The sequence below is a fragment of the Archocentrus centrarchus genome, chromosome 1 (assembly GCF_007364275.1).
Source record: "Archocentrus centrarchus isolate MPI-CPG fArcCen1 chromosome 1, fArcCen1, whole genome shotgun sequence".
NCBI classification, from domain to species: domain Eukaryota; kingdom Metazoa; phylum Chordata; class Actinopteri; order Cichliformes; family Cichlidae; genus Archocentrus; species Archocentrus centrarchus.
In genome coordinates this window covers 19327539-19349326 of record NC_044346.1, presented here as the reverse complement: position 1 = coordinate 19349326, position 21788 = coordinate 19327539, and the positions used below count along the sequence as shown (strand labels likewise).

At 39.7% G+C, this 21788-nt stretch overlaps 1 protein-coding gene across 3 annotated transcripts in view; it reads left to right on the top strand.

The window, feature by feature from the left end:
• ndst3 (N-deacetylase/N-sulfotransferase (heparan glucosaminyl) 3) overlaps window positions 1-21788 on the top strand; it is a 44624-nt gene that overhangs the window by 9340 nt on the left and 13496 nt on the right. For all 3 annotated transcript variants that reach the window (XM_030736176.1, XM_030736183.1, XM_030736190.1), the window contains 4 exons: window positions 2823-2910; window positions 4640-4794; window positions 6207-6392; window positions 13343-13471. In XM_030736176.1, coding sequence (XP_030592036.1) covers window positions 2823-2910; window positions 4640-4794; window positions 6207-6392; window positions 13343-13471 — 558 coding nt within the window. The remainder of the gene's footprint in view (window positions 1-2822; window positions 2911-4639; window positions 4795-6206; window positions 6393-13342; window positions 13472-21788) is intronic.

The window sequence follows — 21788 nt, the reverse complement described above, 5'->3', positions numbered from 1 at the left end:
CTTTTGCTGAGAGCACAACATTTTTTGCATTGGAAATTGTTTTTTTTATCACTGAAGCATTAACAAAACATTCTGGTTCCTTTGTTTCTTTTCAGCTTTCTTTATTAATTTCCCACTAAATGTAGCTTTTAAATGGGTTTGGAAACCACTCGAGAGCTGACACATGGTTGAGAACTCTATCTCAGTTAGCAATTTGTTGCCTGTAAAGGTTTTGTAATTGCTGTGTATTTTGAAAAAATATCTCCTTGTCACTTGGTTCTCTGATGTTTACAGTGTGAGAGTTGGCTCCTGAATAGCAGCTTCTTTGATGAAACAATTTGTCAACTTCACATTGTCCCTTTCACAACGCCGCATGTCACACTAATCCTTTTCAGGAGCACTCAAATTAGAATCCAAAAATGGAGCAGCAACAAAAGGCGTTTAAAAAAAAAATGTTTTCTGCTCACAATTATGTTGTGACACAATAAAAGTATAACTTTGCCAAGTCAGAAACGGGAGGAAAAATTTAGCAAGACACAGATTTACCCTTATGCAGAAGTGATCTTTCAGAAGACCCACATGCAAAGGGTTTCAAAAGCAAGGATGTGAGTGATGAGCACAGGTGTGATTATCTCGCTCTGAAGTTTATCCTTCTGTGAGCTCCTGCAGTATCTGCACACAAAACTGTCCTTGAGGTCTCTGCAGAGACAAAACAAAAGAGGAGAAACGGAAGCCAGTCAGGTCATTACGCTTCAGTCTCCACCTCTACCAGACCTGACCCTTTCAGGCCTCCCAAAAAATAGTGAGAACTCACTAAGCAGAGGGATAAAATCCCAGAAATCTACAGCAAGAAATAGAGGTGATAAAACATTGACTTTCATATTATTTTTTTTTTTTTTAAGTAAAAGCTTTTTATACACAATACAAACATTTCCTTTGTGACTCTTCTGTTTCCTCTGTGGATGTTTGGTAGCTGAATACAAATGAGATGTTCAAACTAATATGCTGCACACTTGGACACACACCTACGCTGACTCTCAGATACCTATACACACGTTAATAATACATTTTGGCCAAGTGCATCAGGCAGTGTAAATTGAGTTACCATGCAAAGCACTCAGCTGCAAACTTAATTTAATTCTTAAGTCTTTATATCCACACATTGGCTTGCATGTGCATGTGTGTGTAAGATATAGAGGATGTCATAGCAGAGTAGACAGGGGATCAGATTAGGGAATTGTGCACATCTGTCAGCATGCAGCCATCTTCAGCACCATTAGATTAGAGTTAATGAAGACACTCCATGCATGTGTCTGTATATTTGTTAGTTTGAGAGACACACTCAGGAGGAAAGAAGAGAGAGAAAACAGAGAGCGGGAGAGTGGAAGACTGCCTGGAACCAATTCCTTGCTCTGAGTTCAGCTGCTCAGGTCTCGTAAATCAAGGACGGTTCCTGGGGATCGATTAAAAGCAGCATGACAAAGATTGGTAGTAGAGATGTGGAGCTTATAGCCCGACAGAACGACCCAGCAGACTGAGATATAAAGAGAATTACAGGAGTTTTATGAATAAACAAAATATTTGTGGGAGCAAACAGCGAGGAAGTGCAACGATAGCAGGAACATGGAGAGTGTGAGAGAAAGAGCAGGGGTAGAGGGTTATAGAAAGGGAGAGAGAGCGCTCTTTCCTCCATGGTGCTTTAGCCTTCCTTTCAAATTAGAACAGCCCTGTCTCCTGAGAATGTGACATTTTCACGGAGCAAGCGAGGGAGAGATGGAGGTTCAGAGAAGGGTGGGAGGAGTGGAAGACAAATGGGGAAGGGGGGCAGAGAGGCAGCTGCAGGTTCTCAGAAGTAGGAAGATGGAAAAATAGAAGGAAAACCAGACAGAGAGAAAAGGGGCAGCAGCAGAGAATGGGGTGGGATATTCAGGGTTTCACTTAGTAGTGTTAGGGATGGATGGAGACAATGATCAGAAGGGAGGAGACTGTGTGTGTATGTGTGTGTGTGTGTGTGTGTGGGGGGGGGTATTAGTCCACCCTCCAGAGGCTACTAATGCACTGACCTTCATTAACTTGCATTACTGCTGGTGTGCGTGTGTGTGCGTGTGTGTGCGGAGTGTGCGGCTCTCTTTAGTTAGCACTCATTACAGAGTCTTTGTTTAAAGGCCAGTAAACTAATGAAGTCATTAAATAAGTGAAGAAAATCCTGATTCAAGCATTGTAACTAGAGATTGCAGAAACTTTAAGGATGGGAATGGAAGACTCGTGCACCTAGAAAATACAAGAGGAGACTTTAAATAATGAGACACATTGCAAGAGCACGTTGGTAACTGCATCCGTTGAGCAGCCATAGTTTATGCACTGATGGGAGCGCACAGCCATCCTGATAGTTGACGAAAGAACAAGTGCTCACTTAAATATACATCAGAGAAACATAAGATCTAAACCCAACACATTCACATTTCATTTGTAGGCTCAAGCTGGGGAGAAATAAACTTAATATATTGCTGTCTGTTTGAAGGACTTAAAAGTGCTTCTCTTTTTAATGTTATCTATTTTCTATCTATCTCTCTATCTATCTCTCTATCTATCTATCTATCTATCTATCTATCTATCTATCTATCTATCTATCTATCTATCTATCTATCTATCTATCTCTCTATCTCTCTATCTATCTATCTATCTATCTATCTATCTATCTATCTATCTATCTATCTATCTATCTATCTATCTCTCTATCTATCTATCTATCTATCTATCTATCTATCTATCTATCTATCTGTCTATCTATCTATCTATCTGTCTATCTCTCTATCTCTCTATCTATCTATCTATCTTTACAGGCTCTCCTAGAAACTCAGAAGCAGCTTCGTTCTCAGATCTCCAACTTTACCTTTAATCTGGGCTTCTCTGGGAAGTTCTACCACACAGGTGTGTTTGTTTTTTTTTTATGTTTTCCAGCCTAAAATATCACTGTCAGAATAACTATGGAGAATACTGTAAATATAACAACTAAAACTATAAATCTTTGTTTGCTAACGTTTTTGTTTTCAATAAAGGTAATTCATACATTTATTTTTTGTAGTGGAATTTTAGGTATACACTGTGTAAAGAGTGTATACATAAAATGTTTGCCTTAATGTGTATTCATGACCAGCTAACTGTGACTGAAGCATATATATTAGTTGTCGACTTAGATTTACATTTTTTTTTTTTGGGGGGGGGGGGGGGGGGGGGGTGTATGCACTAAAACATAATCAGGTTAACATTTTTGGAACATCTTCATTTATGATTTGGACACATTATTAAGCACAACAAAGAACCATGCGCTCACATTTTCACCAAGACAATCAAGCAGTTGAAAAATGGTCATACATGAATTGACATGACATAAAAATATCTTTATAGTTTGAGTTAATATGCCACTCAGTTGACACTGTGAAAGGGCAACTTATTATTATGTTACAGTAAGCAGCACCATTCCTATCTTCTGCAGTTTAATCCATTAGTTTACCCTTCAAACTAATCAACAAAATGTTTCTTATAAACATTTATTTTAATAATCCTGATTTCTGCTGTTCTTCCTAACATGCAGGACATTCTGCATTATGAATCTTGAAGAAAATATTAACAGCATAAACTGATTATATAAAGTGAACACAGCCTCAGCACCTGAATAATGGAAGTGCCTTTAACATGCTTTTTTTTCCTATTGGCCAGCAGAGTGCCAGTCCTCTGGCCATTTTCTTGTATTGAAGGACCCTACTCCGCCCTTGATGTATGATCTCAGTAAACACTTTACTGATAGGTTTATGGTCTCACTTGTTTATTGCATATCTCATTAAGTAAACCTTGTTAATTTTGAAAATTATGGCCATAGTTAGGGACCATCAATCAGGGTATGCATTTGGGAATGCTACCTTATAATTTACAAGTAGCTGCCAAATGAGCGGTACCTCTCAGTTTCTTAGTTAGATCCACTTATCTCTCACACCCTTTTGCAAAGCACTGAGATGCTGGTGTTCAAAATGCTCAGCCCAAGGCTTTATGATGGGACTAACCAATGGAATACAGTAGCTACATCCATCCTTTATATACAGACTATGGTTTTACAGGGGTGTTGGTTGAATAAGTAGACCCACATAATTATATTATCACATCATCAATAAAACCAATATATATTATATAATACCTTTAAATATAAAGTTGCAGAGTAACATTTAACACATTTATGTGGCCTGACATTCTGCATTGGATCCTCAGCCTTCTGGCTCCAAGGACAGTGCTATTGATTTTCTACTTAAATTGTCTAAATCTGCAGTAAGAGAATGAAGGTGTGGGATGCACTGGAAAAGAAAAATCGAGGTGAGCCTGAACACGATTATAATTAGAAGAAATCTGATGCAGAATAGAACACATTGCCATCGCATCTGTTATTGCTATGGCATCACTTTTCATCACCATGGTATCGGACCACCGTATTTAGCAACACAACCTTAAGACAACTGAGTCCCACAATGATTTTTCTCTAACCCTACAGTAGCAGGAAGTTATGTACAGCCATAATTTAAGCATGATCTGAATCTGCTTGCTTTTGTACAGGCTTCATTCTTCAATTCTCCTTTTCTCCTTCTGTGTATGTGTGTTTTTGTGTGCGTAGGCACAGTGGAGGAGGACGAGGGAGATGATCTACTACTGAAGTATGTAGATGAGTTCTGGTGGTTCCCCCACATGTGGAGCCACATGCAGCCTCACCTCTTCCACAATGAGTCCTCACTGCTGGAGCAGATGGTCCTCAACAAGGAGTTTGCTCTGGTGAGATAGATGTGCAAGCGTGTAAACGTATTTCTATCACTGTCTCTGTCATTGTTGTTTTCTTCACATGGGTCCTTGATCACAGGCATTTCCCAAGATTGCATTTTCTTCAAGGACATCTGTTGCAGTAAGTAATTAGTACTCACGTGATGTTCTCAGGTCAAAGAACAGGATCTGTTCTGTGGCAACTCTGGGGCTGAAAACGAAGCCGTCGCAAAAGTGCCAGAAACTGCAGTCCCTTGAATGTCCACATGAGGCAGGCTTCAAAAGCGAGTTAATCCCCAAAGACTCCCATGATAAACTGCTCAACTTTAGAGCACATGTAAACATGTTTACAACCTTGTGCAAAAACACTTTTGGTCTCTGTTGACAAGTTCCCTTTTTATGACAACTGTGCAGGGAATTACATTTTTATAAGTCTCCAGTCTAAATTGTATTCATGCTTAAAGTTATGTAATATTAGAGGTGTGGCCGGGGTTTAGTGAATTGGAGTTGTTAAAATGGATGCCTCAAACATATTTGAGGTTTTTGGTGCCTTTTTTATAATGCTGTGTCACATCAAACATAATAACATGTCTAACATACAATCTACTATTTTATGTTATATTACAAATATTTGTGTGTACATTTCCTGCTTAACAAATTAGTTGGATATGGCCATATTTAACAGACTGAGACATGGCTGGGGTACAGCAGTGAAGGAACAATTTTGCTTCCAACAAACAAATAAAATGTAATATCCCAGTTGGGAATGATGCACTTATTTTAAAAGACACCTGAGCCCTGTTTAATGTCTCCTGGTTAATCTGAAGTCCTCAAGGTTGAGTGCTTTTGTTGCTCTGCTCTGCTTGATTTTGTCTGGTTTGTTAGCGTATATGTGTGTGTGTGTGTGTGTGTGCGCGCGCGCCTATGTGTGTGCACGAGCAAGAGATGATTTGTATGACCATGTTGGAATTTGGTGTCATGCGCACAAGACAACGAGGAGGGGTTGGGTCATGCTGTTGAAGGTGAGCGTGAACATAAAGTCTGATCACTAACCTCTGTTGTACACACACACACACACACATGCACACCTCACTCCTTCATCCCCCTGGCCGCTGATGCTTAGCTTTGACAGTGTGTGTAGGTGTGTGTCAGAGCAAAGGACAACACCATCAGTCTTCAGGATGCACCCAGCAACCACCTACCCTCACACACATACACATGCTCGCACAAACTATATATTTTTTTTAATTTCCAGCCCGAAGGCCAGCATCATAACAAACATGGTACAAGCCACGTACTTTGTCTACAAGGTCAGATTGTTTATGTGCTGCAAAGTCCTTTGTTTGGGAGCTGTAAATGTGCCATAATTTCTGTGTTTATGTACATATCCCTCATTGTCTGTGTCTTCGCGTGTCTCCCGTCTCCAGAACCACAACATCCCAGTGGATATGGGCTACGCTGTGGCCCCTCACCACTCAGGTGTCTATCCGGTCCACCTGCAGCTGTATGAGGCTTGGAAACGTGTGTGGAACATTCGGGTCACCAGCACTGAAGAGTACCCCCACCTCAAACCTGCCCGCTACCGTAAGGGCTTCATCCACAACAGCATAATGGTGAGGAGATAACACTGTTAATTACTCATTTATGAAAACGCCTCAGAGGTGCATCAGCTTCACATCCATGCAAATACACTCCTCCTCACTCACACCAATAAATGCACACTGATTAATTGACATGTTTCTGTAAACACGTGAAAACTGATTATACTCTTCGCATCTACCTGCTGGATATTTATAACTGAGCGTCTCTTGTTTTATGTGCAGCTAAATGTCAAAAAAAAAAAAAAAAAATGCTGCCACAGGTCTCATTTAAAAACATTTTTTTTTTTCCTGAAAACATATTTATGATTATTTAATAATTTTGTATTTTCCCTGCTGCTTCATTTTTTTGTTTTGTTTTGTTTTTTTCTCATTATTTTCATCTTCTCCCAGGCTAGAAGTAGTAGTCATTAGGCTTGCTGTTCCACAGCAGTGTGTTGCGGGTTCCTCTTTGATAGAAGTCAGAGCCGGTGCTGTTGGCAGACATGTTTAATAAAATACTTTGGCCTGGCAGACAATGCATAGATGTGCATTTTCTGACAAAACGCTGTCAGTCAGGTTGGTCAGATAAAGTGATGACTCTTCCTCTGAAGAATTCCTCCGTGTTATTGTGCGCTTCTGATTGATGCAGGGGTGACTTTAGCACTCAAGGCACATCTAAGAGTGTCCTTCCCTGTAGGAAGAGAAAATATTAGCAGAACTTTAACTGGAATTAAAGCAATGAATTATAAATTTATGGAGCAGCTAAATGAAAGAAAGCTTAAATAACTCTGTTTGGATGTGTTGCATTGCTGCTCTGTTCTTTTATCTTGCTCTGAAAAACCCTGTATGACTGCTGTCTGTGTTTAAATGAGTGTTTGCTGAATAGTAAATTTTGCGATGATTGTTTCTTGCGGTCCTAAACAAAAAATCAATGATGCTGTGCATGGTGTGTAACCTCTCCGTGTACGCAGAGGTGGATGCGATATGAATTCGTTGACCTTGTCTCACCACATGCTCAGCTCCACGTTAATTTAATATTTAATGGCTTCTCAACGCAGTTGAAGGGGTGGACTTTCCTTTGGGTTTATTTCTATAGGTGCGGGATGTATCACAGACTAAAAGGTTAAGTAATGAGAGCATTTTTAGCACTTTTATGCTGCAATAAATAATTCATCAGTCGCTGCTTGAGACGACAATAGAATAAAACTTTTGTCACCCATTTCACCTAAGCAAATTGCCTTCATCCCTCCCTCTGCCTCCCTCTCTCCTTTTCTTCATTCACTTGTCAGTCAGGCTCTTTGTCAGTGTGCACAACAGTTCCCTTATTGACAAAAGAACCAATCACATCTGACACCAAAATTACCAGTCCATGTTGTTCTGTCATATAAGGGTCTTGAACAAACAATTTGAACAGACAGCTATGTCAATTTTCTAATCAGTCCCTGAAGTCTACTTTTATTTTCTTGTGACAGCATCATAAAAGACATCTACGTAATCCTGCTTTCTCTCATTACAATAGCAAGCTCACTTTTTGACAGGCTTTAGTATGTTATTATATATTATCAAGAGTAAGGATTTATGAAAACTTCAGTGAATCACTGAATTCAATGGGGAAAAAAAGAGACACACACCTGTTAAACAATTTGCGATGTGACACATCACAAAGAAGGATAGAAAACAAGAAAAGCAACAAATAAAATGTTTGCGTTTTATGTCAGATAAACTTGCAAAGCTGCTGACAGAGAAACTGAAACATTTTCAGATCCTCAAAAGAAAAAGACTTGCGTGCTTGCGACTGACAGGAGGGATATTGTTGTCCAAGAAACATTTGTTCCTTTTGTTTTTCAAATACAAGTGCAGGCTGTAATGACACACTTTTGAATAGTGAAATCAACTTTTGTTTTTTCTCAGTTGGAAATTTTATCCACATTGACAGCAGGCAAGGACATATGCAAATGAGATATATTCAGCTGAGCCTTCGCCGTCTCTCTGCTCAGTCAGGAAATGAAGGGACTGATTAGCCGATCACGTTGTTTCCACAAAATCAGACTGCGGACCGATGGAATCACCCATCGCTACTAAGCAAAGACTCTTCATGTTGAGGAAATAGAATTATCTGCCACTGGTGATCTACGAGGTAACCCAAATGTGCTGCAACTAATTCACTCCCACCTCCTACAGCAGTCTTCAAAACAATGCACATTGATGGGATTTAAAAAAAAAAAAGAAGTTCCTTTTAACCTCATTACCGCTTTGTTTAAAGAAGGTGCTATTATTGGATGTTTTAAAATGTTCATTTCAGTGGAGTTCACCAGCTTTTGATTTTAGAAACCACAGTTTCAAAAATTAATCTCACCTTGAGGTGAATTTATTGGCTGTTCTGAAGTTTTTTTATTCATAATGTAAAGTACTTGCATTTACATAGCACTTTTCTAGTCCTACTTCCTACTTAAAGCACTGTAGACTGCAAGTCCTTTATCCATAGAGCACTATTGTGTACATTCAAAGCATTTCCATGGCCATAACCTCACATCCATAGAACCACCACTTTACCTAACACAAATGTCTTGAGGAAGGATGCTAAAATACTGGGATAACATGCACGCTCCTCACTCAAAGGCTCCAGCCAGGGCTCGAACCACAAACCTTCTTTCTGTGCATTTACAGTGGTAACCACTGCCCCACCATGCCACCCGTGTCGCATGAGCTTTATCGAGATCTTCATACAGAGCGTGTGATAGCCGCACAACAGCTACTCAGGGCCGTTTTTGTGGTGACATCAAACTGCATTTAGAAATTGTACAAAGTGTAGCCAGTGTATTGAAAAGGCCCATCTCTCACTCCAAGACATTGCACGCTACACTGACTAAATAGCAAAGGGAGGCCAGGAAAAAAGAAAAAAATCAGAACACAGCTCATGGAGGCAGAACAGTTTTTTTTCTGAGAGGCAGCTCCTGTGGTGGTTTGTGTGCGTATAAATATGCACGTCCATGCATGGCAAAATTAAGTTTCAAATGAGTTTGCTGTAAGTTAGCTGACGAACTTTAAGATTCTGATGCTTCATCTAGCTTCCTGACCTATTGTCGTGCTGCTCTGGGACATCACTCACATCCTTCCCGTTGTCTTTACCTTTCACATTTTTCACTTCCAATTTTTCCTGCAATTTCTGTCGATTAATCTCTTTCTTCTCTGCTGCTCGCTCCATCTTTGTTTGTTCTGAGGAGGACAGGAAGTTGTCTTAAGGCTGTAAAATTGGCGCGTGTGTGTGTGTGTGTGTCTCTGTCAGCAGATTGAGAGCCACCCACCGGACCCACAGTATCAGAACAAATCACACTGAGATATGGGGTTGTGCTGCGTGCGTGTGTGTGTGTGTGTGTGTGTGTACGTGTGTGTGGTTGTGCAAACATGCATACTTGTGTGTGTGTATTTCTTTTTAAAATGTACTATATCAGTTTGAGCTATAGCTCTGTGGATAATTGGTTTGATGAAATAGTGCTGAGTGTCTGTGGCTCTGGTGGCCTTCTCTCTCACTCTGGTTCCATCTCTTTCTCTCTCTCTTTCTCTTTTTTGACTCTGCAGTGTTTTATAGATAAACCAATATCTGTGCTTCCAGCCTTTACTCCCTATTTCACACAGAGAAGTGATCTGCAAGAGGTTAATGCACTTATTTTGAAAGACCCCTTCTCTTCTCTTCTCTTCTCTTCTCTTCTCTTCTCTTCTCTTCTCTTCTCTTCTCTTCTCTTCTCTTCTCTTCTCTTCTCTTCTCTTCTCTTCTCTTCTCTTCTCTTCTCTTCTCTTCTCTTCATTTAATCATTTATTGTATATTTCTGTAGGCAAATTCTTTAAATTAATTAAATACTGTATTTTTGCATGAACAGTCTAACTTACAGAATTTGGAAAAATGTTTAGCCAATGCAGTTTTTAACATTTTGGATGAGTATTTAGGTTCCCAGCTACACAACTTGCACAGGGTGTGGTGGTTTCTTTTTTTTTTTTTTTTTAATGTATTTTTATGGCCAAGGGTGCACAGTGCACCTGCTTGAGATGGGATTAAAAGTAATCTGTTATCATCTCCTCCCGCTTCAGTAAACAGCATGTTACCAAAATACCAAACAGGTGCAGGTGAGGGGGAAAAAACTGGAAGCTGCCCCAGGAAGGTTTAACTAATCACCAGTGCCTTGTGCTACACACCTGCATGAAAATAAGGTCTCTGTCGCTGTAGAGAAGTCATCTTAGCTGGACATCTCTTTAGGACACACAGATCAAGCGCACTTGATGCAGGGAATAGTGTGTCTTTTGACACCATTAATTGGACTAATAAATATTTTTCACAGTTGGCATGTTGACTTGTCATTACAAGGAAAGTGAAGGTAGAGCTAAAAACATTTAATAATGGGTCCATTATAACTAAGTGTCAGTGAACCAGCATACCAAAGGCCTGGAAGTGCAATACCTAAATTGAATAGAACCGTCATTTATATTATTAATTACGCCTTTGCTTTTAATCTTATGGCAAGTCAGAATGCCAGTTGTGAAAAATGTCTGTTAAACTGTGCAAGACTGTGACTTGAGCCATCTGTAGACGTACAGTACGAGTCAAAAGTTTGAACACTTTTTTTTTTCTCCTACATTTTAAATTGATACTGAAGTCATTCAGACTATGAAGGAACACACAAGGAATCATGTAGTAAACTTAAAAGTGTTAAGTCTTAGCATTCTCTCAATCAGCTTCATCAGGTAATCACCTGAAATGGTTTTCCAGCAGTCTTGGTGCTGAGCACTTCTTGGCTGCTTTGCCTTCACTTTGCGGTCCAACTCATCCCAAACCATCTCAACTGGGTTTAGATCAGGTGATTGTGGAGGCCAGGTCATCTGACGCAACACTCCATCACCCTCTTTCTTGGTCAAACAGCCCTTACATAGCCTGGAGGCGTGTTTGGGGTCATTGTCCTGTTGAAAAACAAATGATGGTCCCACTAAGCACAAAATGGCATGTCGCTGCAGAATGCTGTGGGAGCCATGCTTTGGACTCATCAGACCAAAGGACGGATTTCCACTGTTCTAATGTCCATTCCTTGTGTTCCTTGGCCTCGTGTTCTTCCTTAGAACTGACTTCTTTACAGCAATTTGACCATAAAGTCCAGATTCACGCAGTCTTCTCTGAAAAGTTGATATTGAGATGTGTGTGCTACTTGAACTCTGTGAAGCATTTAGGTGGGCTCTTATCTGGGGTGCTGCTAACCTGCGGTTTCTGAGGCTGGTAACTCCAATGAACTTATCCTGTGCAACAGAGGGAACTCTTGGTCTTCCTTTCCTGGGGCGGTCCTGATGAGAGCCAGTTTCATCATAAGATTACTCAAATAGGGCTATTCACTGTATATCAACTCTACCTCTTCACAACACAACTGATGGTCTCAAACACATTAAGAGGGCAAGAAATTCAAGAAATTAACTCTTGACAAGGTGCAGCTGTTAACTGAAAGCCATTCCAGGTGACTGCCTCATAAAGCTGACTGAGAAAATAACAAGCTGTGCAAAGTTTTCATCTAAGAAAGAAGTGCCTACTCTGAAGAATCTAAAATATAAAACATATTCTGGTTTGTTTAACACTTTTTTGTTTACTAAATAATTCCATAAGTGTTTCTTCATAGTTTGGATGACATTAGTATTAATCTACAATGCAGACAATTTTTAAATAATGAAAAACCACTGAATTAGAAGGCGTGTCCAAACATTTGGCTGGTAGTGTACGTGGGTTACAATGCCATATGCTGTGTGACACATCAGAATAACCTGCTCAGATGTCTGCATTTTCTATTTAGATAATGCCACGCAGACAAGCACGCACGAGAAAGCTCAACAGCTGTACATTTAATCTTATCATCATTTTGTCTTTGCATCTGTCATTTGAGCTATTGCTGCTATTTCACGCCATCTTTGTGCCTGGTTTGTTTGTATTTTGAATTTGAAACAGGCGAGCGATCAGCACTTTCACAAAGCTCACATAGAACCAGCTGTTGAAGCTTTTTTGATCTCAAATCATTGCATTGTGTTGGTTTCATGCCCCACTTAAAGGGGAATTCCCTCACTTTAACAAGGTGTGTTCACAAGAAAATTACTGGGTGAATAAAAAAAAAAGTATGAAGTGTTTTTTAGTTTGAAATTGGATAAACTGCCTCCAGTGATGTTATGTGACGATTACAAGTCTGAAAATGAAAACCAGGTCACCAGATGTCTGTAGCTTGCTCCTCATCAGTGCTTGAGGCCTGAGGCTCAAGGCTACATTAGCTATATTGCTAGCATAACAAAAAAATTATTCAGAACTGTTTGGCTTTTTTGTGATGCTTTGTGTAAACTGTAAGTCACAGCTATGTCTAAAATTACTCACTATCTAGTGGACTTATGGAGTGCATTCAACATTTTGTAGTTAGTTCCTAATGTATAGTATTATATAGCCTACATGGTCTGCTAAATGTATCCAACAATTCCAACTGAGAAATGTTCTGTAAACATGAAGGTCTCTACCTGAGAATTGCGTATCTTCATGCATTGAACCAAACCTGAAGGTTTTCTATTTATTAAGTAAGTACCCTTATAATATGTATTTACCACAAAAATGCATGACAGCATTTATTTATTTAATCAGCATTGTTGTGCCATGTTTTCATTACGCAGCAGCAGTGTGATATAATTAACAGAATGACCCAAGTGGTGTCAGAAAGTGATTTTTCATTTTGCCAATAAACGGACTTATTGGCAAAATGAGGAAAAACCACTAAAAAGGAGTTGGAAATACTGAATGAATCAATGATTCTGGCTGCAGCCCATGAGCCTGACAGGGTTAGGAATGCCCTGATGTCATTGTCATTTTTTTTTTTGCCCATAAGTTAGTAGTGGATAATGATATCTGGCTTGCTTATTTGCACTTTTAATTTTAAGTGAAAATATATCGCTCGTCTGTCTGTGTGTGTGTTTGTGTGTAGGTGCTGCCTCGCCAAACGTGTGGCTTGTTTACTCACACCATCTACTATAAGGAATACCCCGGTGGACCAAAAGAACTGGACAAAAGCATCCGTGGGGGAGAGCTGTTTCTCACCGTGCTGCTCAACCCAGTGAGTCAGTGAAAGCACGCCCACAATCACACTTCTCATGCAAATGGATGTAGGGAGTGTAAGACAGCACTTTAGTTTGATTTTGATTTTTTTCACCTTATAGAACCAACAGGGCTTCCTGCTCTCGCTCTAAAGGTAGCTTCCTCTCTGTCTGGTTCATTCTGTTTTATTTTTGCTGTGTGCGTCTGTCTGTCTCTTTTCCTGTCAGGGGCTGCTTCTCACTGTGGAGCTGTGTTCATCTCCCCACTTTAAATTAGGTCTCACCACAGGGGGGTTGCTGTCACACACGCACGCACGCACACACACACACACGCACGCATGTGCGCACGCACGCATCCTCCCCCTCTCACTTACCCCTGCTGCGTGTGTCAGCTCAGCTCGATTTTGCTTTGAATTAAGGAACAGAATTAGGTTTTGGTGGCAGTTAAGATACTCGTCCATGTGCACATGCTCACAAGTGCATGCACGCACACAGTTAAAGACGGGCAGAGAGATTCACGGGAATTGTCCCCAAACAATCTCTTTCTCTCTCTGTCTGTGTCTCGAGCCACATGCGTGCACGTGTACAAACACATACAGTGACGCTCATAGACCAGCAGTAGGCTGTATTGAAGTGTCAGGTAGGGGAGTGTTAAACTAGAGGAGCTGTCAGAACTCTCTGAACATCAGAGACTGAAGCTTCATACAACAACCCAATCTGCCTCTCCTTTTCTGTCTCTGCACCACTTTGTCTCGTGTGTCTTTCTTTTTGTTACTCAGCTTTTCTTCCTTATTTTCTTTCTTCTTTTTGTCTCGTTTTCTCTGTTTTTCTTTTCTTAGTACTTCCTGTTTTTCTTCTGTTAAGTACAAAGTCTGAAGTGTTTTAGAAGGAAATAATGCATGACATTTTCATTGCTATAATTGCTGCTCTAATCTCAAATGACACTTAATAGGAATCAGTATATATTGAGTTCTGCTGAATTTTTATAATTGCTTTGTAACAGGTAAGTCCTTCCTGGAAAAAATTCTCCAGCGCACATGAAGTGTTTTACATTTCCCCTCACAGCAACAATAGCTTTCTAATAATAGACAAAACTAGGTGGTTGGCACGGAGCAAATACTAGAGGGAGAATAATTTGCCTTTTTTCTGTCTAACCAGCATCATGATCAAGAGCGCTGCTTGTTATGTATTGTTAGAGTGAGTGAGACAATTTTTATTAATACACTGAGTTAGCGGGAAAAGTTTAGCAACAGAAAGAGTCACATGTGGTTATAAAGGCATAGGCACTTTCAAAATGTCACAGGCATGTTAACTATATACTATTTAGCAAGACCCTGCCTAGTTCAAGCCATTGCTTAAATAAGTCTGCAATAAGCTGACTGATATTTTGGTTCACTCTAGCTTATAAATTGTGCTTTTTCCTGACATGCCTAAAATAGTACTGATATTTTTCAACTCTGTTTGGGAATCTCTAAATGTCTGATATCAAGAAAGTGCCAACTGGCTCTGTAGTGTAGTGGTTTACACATTCGCTTGACAAGCAAAAGGTCGCTGGCTGTATTCCAGGCAGAGACACAAATCCCTTTGGGGTTGTATCAGGAAGGGCATCCTCTGCCAAATCAAAACATGTGGAACAGTGCGGTGACCCCTTGTGACAAGGGAGCAGCTGAAAGTAGCTTTACCAAGGAAGTACATGTACCACCTGAAAATGAAAATCATCACTAATTTGTTTTGGTTTTTTTAAAAAACTGCCTCCAAAAACTTTGATGGAACATATTGTAAGTTTATACAACTCCAACATGCTACCCCTTTTTATTGCGCAATTCCCCAGTACACACAGGAGTGCAGTGGTGTGTGATGTAGGAATGGTGAATATAATGTGGCCAACTGCTGCAGATTTAAGTACAGCTTTTGTTATGTAAATTCTGACAGTGATCATTAAAAATGTATTAATGTCATTATTTAAAGCATTATACTTTAATAGAATTGTCCTTAATAAATATATAACACAACAGGAACTCAACACGATCCAAAAAAACTTTGTCATCTTTGTCCTTCTCCTGTACATGCACACATGCGCACACATATACAGGATCTATACAAGAATTTGTAGTTCTTATTGAGAGTCAGAAACACACAGAGGCTAATTACATTTCTTCTCCTCTGTTTCTGCTATCTTTTGTCCTCTCTTTCACTTTCTTAATCAGTTTAAAAACGGAGATGAGACTCTCCTCTTGTGATATTGAGGAGAGAAAAAAAAAATGCAATTTTAGCTCTAAATGAGAACTATCTGCCACGAATACATCTGCACACACAATCCATACACATATAGACTGATGAATCATTTTCACTTCTCTCTGCTATGCTACCATTTTGCAGATGCAAAAGTCTAATTAGTGTGTGCACTTTGTCCATGCAATCAATAGTGTTCTGCAGCTCGCTGCTTTAGTCCCCGAGGGTTTCCTATTGTTTGATGATCTGCACATTGGTAACATTGACACTTTCTGTGAAGTGACTTTAACTGACCTTTTCTAGCTGTCCACTACTGACAACAACCAAAATACTGTGTGTGTGTGTGTGTGTATGTGCGCATGCATTTGTGTATGTATGGTTTGAATACCTTTGTGTCACTTCAGTCTGCATTAACGTTTGCTGAGCTCAACTCTCACATACAGTAAACAGTACACTCAGCAATTGATTGGACTCTGCAAACAGCCAATAGGCCACAATTCATTCCCCAATAAATGGCCAGAGAGATGTCGAGAGAGACGAGAGAGAGAGAGAGAGAGAGAGAAAAGGGGGAGCAGGGTGAGAAGGTGGCAGACAGATTGAGATTTAATTTTCAGGTCACGGCATCTTGTGTCACTTGAGAATCCAGACACATACAGAGAGGAAGTGATGCACATATAGGGTCTCACACACACAAACACACACCGATGCAATGTTTGCACGTCCAAGGCATCTAACTGTGGTACGCGCACGCGTGTGTGTGTGTGTTTCTTGTATAAATGTGTGTCGAGCTGGCATAAGCAGAGCTATAGACATATATCAGGGCTGACATTTAGCGCTTAGCTCTGCCACTAAGCTTATTAGCCAAACACCAAATATCAGCACAATCTCCCTCCCTCCTAGCCCTCTGTTTTACCCACTTCTCACCATCACATGCTTCTCCAGTCTTCTCATGTCTGTCTATCTTGAGGCCTCCTATCTCTTTACATCTTTTTTTTTCCCCTCTTTTTCTAATTTTCAACATTTGCACGTTGACTTTGCTCACACATGTGAATCTTTCCATTTTATTCGTTCTTGTCTCATTTCCACCCCTTACCTCCTTCCTTTTGATTGCAACTGAAGGCTTCGGCAGCTCATCAACACATTAAGGCCCTGAAACACACACATACTCACACAAAATAAGCTACAGTCCAAACAGGGAGAGAAATTACAAAGTGAGAATAAACCTGTGAACGATGGCAGAATGTACAGGGCCAGTAGATGTTGACTCGAGCGGGCAGAATAAATTGAAATGAAATCATTTGCTGTATTGATGTTCAGCTTTCAATTATCCACTGATGAGGCAGAGACAGTGAGATGGCCTGTGAGACGAGACTATAGTGAGCCGCTCCCAGAGCAATAAGAAGAGAGAGGATGATGATGAAGAAGGAGGAAGAACTGGGGGGAGGGATTTAGGCTTCTGTTTAGTAGCAATAACAGTTCAATCAAGGAGGAATGTATGTGGAACTAAGTGGTCTGTAATGGGAAACAGGCTACTGCAGCTACACATTTAGGAGAATAAAAGCACCAGAGATCGGTGGTGGTGTGGATGTAGTTGGGGGAGAATAACACACACACACACACACACACACACACACACACACACACACACACACACACACACACACACACACACACACACACACACACACACACACACACATATACTCAACATCGTGGACAACAGTAGATCTATGCAAGTTCTCCAAGATACTCAGACAGTTTGGAGAACGTGGGTGAACTTGTGCAGTTCTACCCTGCAAAGTTGGTGCTGTTTGGAAAGCATGCTCACATGAGATACTGATTTCATTGTTTTCTGTTTACTGAACTTAATATGAAGTTAATTGAGAAATTAAGCAAATTGTGACATTTTTAACCACCCTTCAGCAATCCTTATAAAATATAAATAGTACTCTATCTTCTTACTTACTGCATACTAGGGATATCACCAGAACCAATACTTATTGTACCTTTTGATACCAAAATTCAGAAAAAGCGACGGTACTTGATTTTTTTTTTTGTTTTTGTTTTGTTTTTTCAGTACCATAGCCACCCTACATAGGTTTGTCAAAAAATGTGATACTTGGATCCTAATTAAAAATTACTATTTGATTAGATACTCATTTGTAACAGTACTGACTTCAACTGTGGCATCTTTGCCTCTTCCAGCTGATGCACACCTTCAAATAGCACAAGCCTTACCTCACTAGCATCTGAACACTTGAACAGTAACACAACAAACTTGGTGAAACGTCTTAAAGACTGACACCCTGGTCTTTATGGAGAATTTCATGACTTCAGTAAAGCTCCCGTTTCAACAACATTCAAGTATTAACAGTTATCATGAATGTTAACCTGGCCGGCACACGTTAACGTTACTCGTTTAACTATTAGCAGTTACCGACATTAGCTATCAACAAGTTATCATTAAGGCAGTGGGTCGTGGCTATATCTATTAATAAAATTCTAACATTAAAGTGGCAGCTCGGTGTTATCAGTCCTGCCCATCTGTTATGTTAATACAATGTTAATTTAACAGGTTAACACAATTATTTGTGTCTAAAAAGTATCTTGATTCTCTTAAATTCCCAGATTGAAGCAGATAAAAAGTCTACCATCAACTAGGCAGAAACAATGGCAGCCAACCTCACCAACTTTATTTGATAGGAAATGAAATCTTGTGCCAAGTCACCAGAAGGACAGGAAATAAACAGGACTGTAGCTGAATGCATTTGCACCAACCATTATTGTTCCAATCTTCATTTTAAAAAAAGCATGCCTCTTAATTTTGTTTTTGTTTTTTTTCCTCCATGGTATCAAAAATGGTATTGGCTATTAAGTATTTTCCTTGGTATCACTGTCAGGTTTGAATTTCTACTATCATGACAACCATACTACATACTGCATGCACCCTAAATATGTGTGCCAAAAGTCATGCCACTCCCCAAAACACCAGAGCTGCATAATAAGTAAGAAGGAATCAAATAAGATTAAGCAAAAGGAAAAAGAACAAATATCCTTTTTTTTAAATTAAAAAAAAAAAAAAAAAGCTCAGCCAGCAGCAATGAATATTAAATAAGCAATGGCATCTTTTATGTGAGAGGAACAAAGAGAAATTAATCATGTTAAATAAATAATCAGATCAGAGGTGTTTTCCACACAACTCACAAAGTGAATAGGATACCTGTGAACTTCTTGGAAAATTCCTTAATAAAGTGTGTTTGAGAGACAGAATATATGTGATGCATAACCGGTCAGGTGTTCATTGGCTTCCATATGAAATTAACATTAGATAAAGTATAAACTGCCAAAAAGGATTTAGGATAACTAATTTGCTGAATTCTTTAAACAACAAGGGATATTATCCTATTGGAGAAATGGACATTGATATTTCAGTGAAGTACAACTAATAAAGAAATTGTTTTTTAATAAAGGAATGAAAGCATAGATGTTGCTATTTTGATTCAGTATAAACTTAGGACAAAAATCAAGGAAATTTGTCTTTGGTCAACTAGTTCTTTGTTGTGACAGTGCTTCTTGGGAATAAATCTTATACCGCTGGAAAGCCTGTTTATTTCTCCTTAAATGGTGCCACGTTTGTGGGTTGTGTATGTGGGTTATGCCCATAAAACTTGCCAAATTTTCTCTGCTAGTGCCAAACAGCTTATTCTGCTATTGACTCTTTTTGGCATTGTTTATTGAATTGGATGATTGAAGTCTGAAGATGACATACTGGCAATTTAACTATTTATTAATTTAACAAACAGGGGCCTCAGTAGCATGTGAAAGAACCATATGCATCCACAACAGCCTGGCACCTCCTCTTCATGCTGGTCACCAGGTTGTTCACACACGGTTGTGGGATGGAATCCCATTTTTCAAACAGCATTTGTCGCAAGCCATCCAGTGTGGTTGCGTTGGTCACTCTGGTACAAACAGCACACCCAAGTGCTCAGTGGGGTTGAGGTCAGGGCTGCATTGCTGAACATAACATTCCTCCACATGCTCAGGATCCAGTGCACATGCTGCCAACACCAGTGCATACGGGCCTGATGGTGAAGGGCAGTCATGGCAGGCCTCCTGAAAGCCCTACGAGACTGGAGATTTTCTATGTGCAGTCTGTTCCAGATTGTCTGGGTAGAGAGCCATCGGCCATATCATTGTGCAAACCTTGACTGTAAACCTGTACAAAAATACCTATGGTTCCTAAGTGCTGACAGGGTGAGGAAATGGCCTTCTTATGGTATTGTCTTCTTGGGACGCCCACTTCACAGCCTGTGTCTGACATCCCCTGTTATATGGAACTTGGCTTTAAATTTGGATATAGTACTTGGGCTCATTCCAAATAATGCTGCAACTTGGTTTAGCAGAATACCAGCTTGATGTTGCCCTATGGCACACGCCCAATTCAGATCAGTCAAACCTGATTCTGACTGACCGCTGCAGCAGGGTCCATGCTCACAGGTGCTGCTTATCAGTATAGTCAGCATCTGGGAAGAGTCAATAGCAGAATAAGCTGTTTGGCGTTAGCAGAGAAGATTTGGCAAGTTTTTCCTGGGTATAACCCACGTACTCAACTCTGCTGCTCAACCCACAAATACATTTTCCTTACGTATGTGGCACCATTTAAGGGGACATAAACAGGCTTTCCAGCAGTATAAGATTTATTGCCAAAAACCATTGTTACAACAAAGAATCAACCAAACAGCAATTTCCTTGCTTTTTGTGCTAAGTTTATTTTCTATAATCGCCCTCACAAATGCTGGCTCAAAATCCACATCTCAAAAGAACACTACTCACCCAATACCCAAATAAATGAATGAACAAAACAAGAAATGCTGCCAGCTGGCACACTGTTAATGTTGAGGAATGGTGGCGAACAAAACAATGACATTCTTCCAATAAGACCTCATTTCAAAGCCACGGTTAAAGTAATTTTCGTCTAACTAGTAAAATCTTGACCCACATTCTCAAAAGCAGAAACTTAGACAAGCTGAGGTGGAGTTCAAAGTGCAGACGATGTTTTAGTATCATTTCCTCTGCATGACTTTATAAACATGAGCTAATTTGGTCACCACCAGTCTTATCAAGGGGCTCTGAATTGCACACTGTGTAGTCAGGGAGCCAGCTATTATTACAGCCTGCTTCAAGTTCTACACTTCCTTCACTCTTGCCTTCATCTTTCTCTTTCTCCTCATCCTCCTCTTTGTGCTGCCTGCTACAACTGTAGTTGGCACTGAGGGTGGTGATGCGCTGAAAAAAAGGCCTGTAGCATGCATGTTAGTGTTTTTTTGCAGTTTTTGCCATATTTGCCTGAAGGGTCTATGTTTTTTGGGCCCAGTTTCTCCCTTTTGTTTTTTCCTATCCATTTTGGCAATTTGACTTTGTTTGCTGGTGTGCATATTAATGAAGACATTTACCTAAAAGAGAAAGGTTTTTACGATGGGACTGGGCAATCCCAGTGTCAGTTTTACTCCACCAAACATGGAATTATTCCATTTTGTAAGTGATCCAAATCTGATCAGTCCACAGCTGTATAATCTAGAGATGCACAGGTGTGACCTGCTGATTCTGATTTTTTTTTTTTCCAATTCTATAAGAACTATAACTGATAGCATATACAGACAAAAATCAACTTTTCTTCTAAATATTATTTTCATAATAAAAGAAATTATTAAACTTTCACATTTCCTCCAAACTGCAGTAAGTTAAACAATCTAATCTCACTTAGACAGCTGAAAATAAAGGGCTCTGCTGCTGGAAATAAGTACAAATAATTAACTGAAAATTAGTAGCTGCACACCCACCTTAACATGACATATTCTACCTTACCAAACAAAAGTATATTTGTAGTGCAAAACAAATGTCAGGTATTTAAATGTTTATAAGTTTGCAAGATAACAGGAAATCGTCCCTTTTCTCTTTTTCACTCGTATCCATAATTTTCCTCATAGCTGCTTTGATCCTTTGCTCATATCAAGGCTGCTGACTTGTGGCCCTGGATAGCTTTAGATTTCGCCATTTTGCCTTTGTTAGCTTCTTTAAAATGTCCATGTTCAGCTGTCTGAG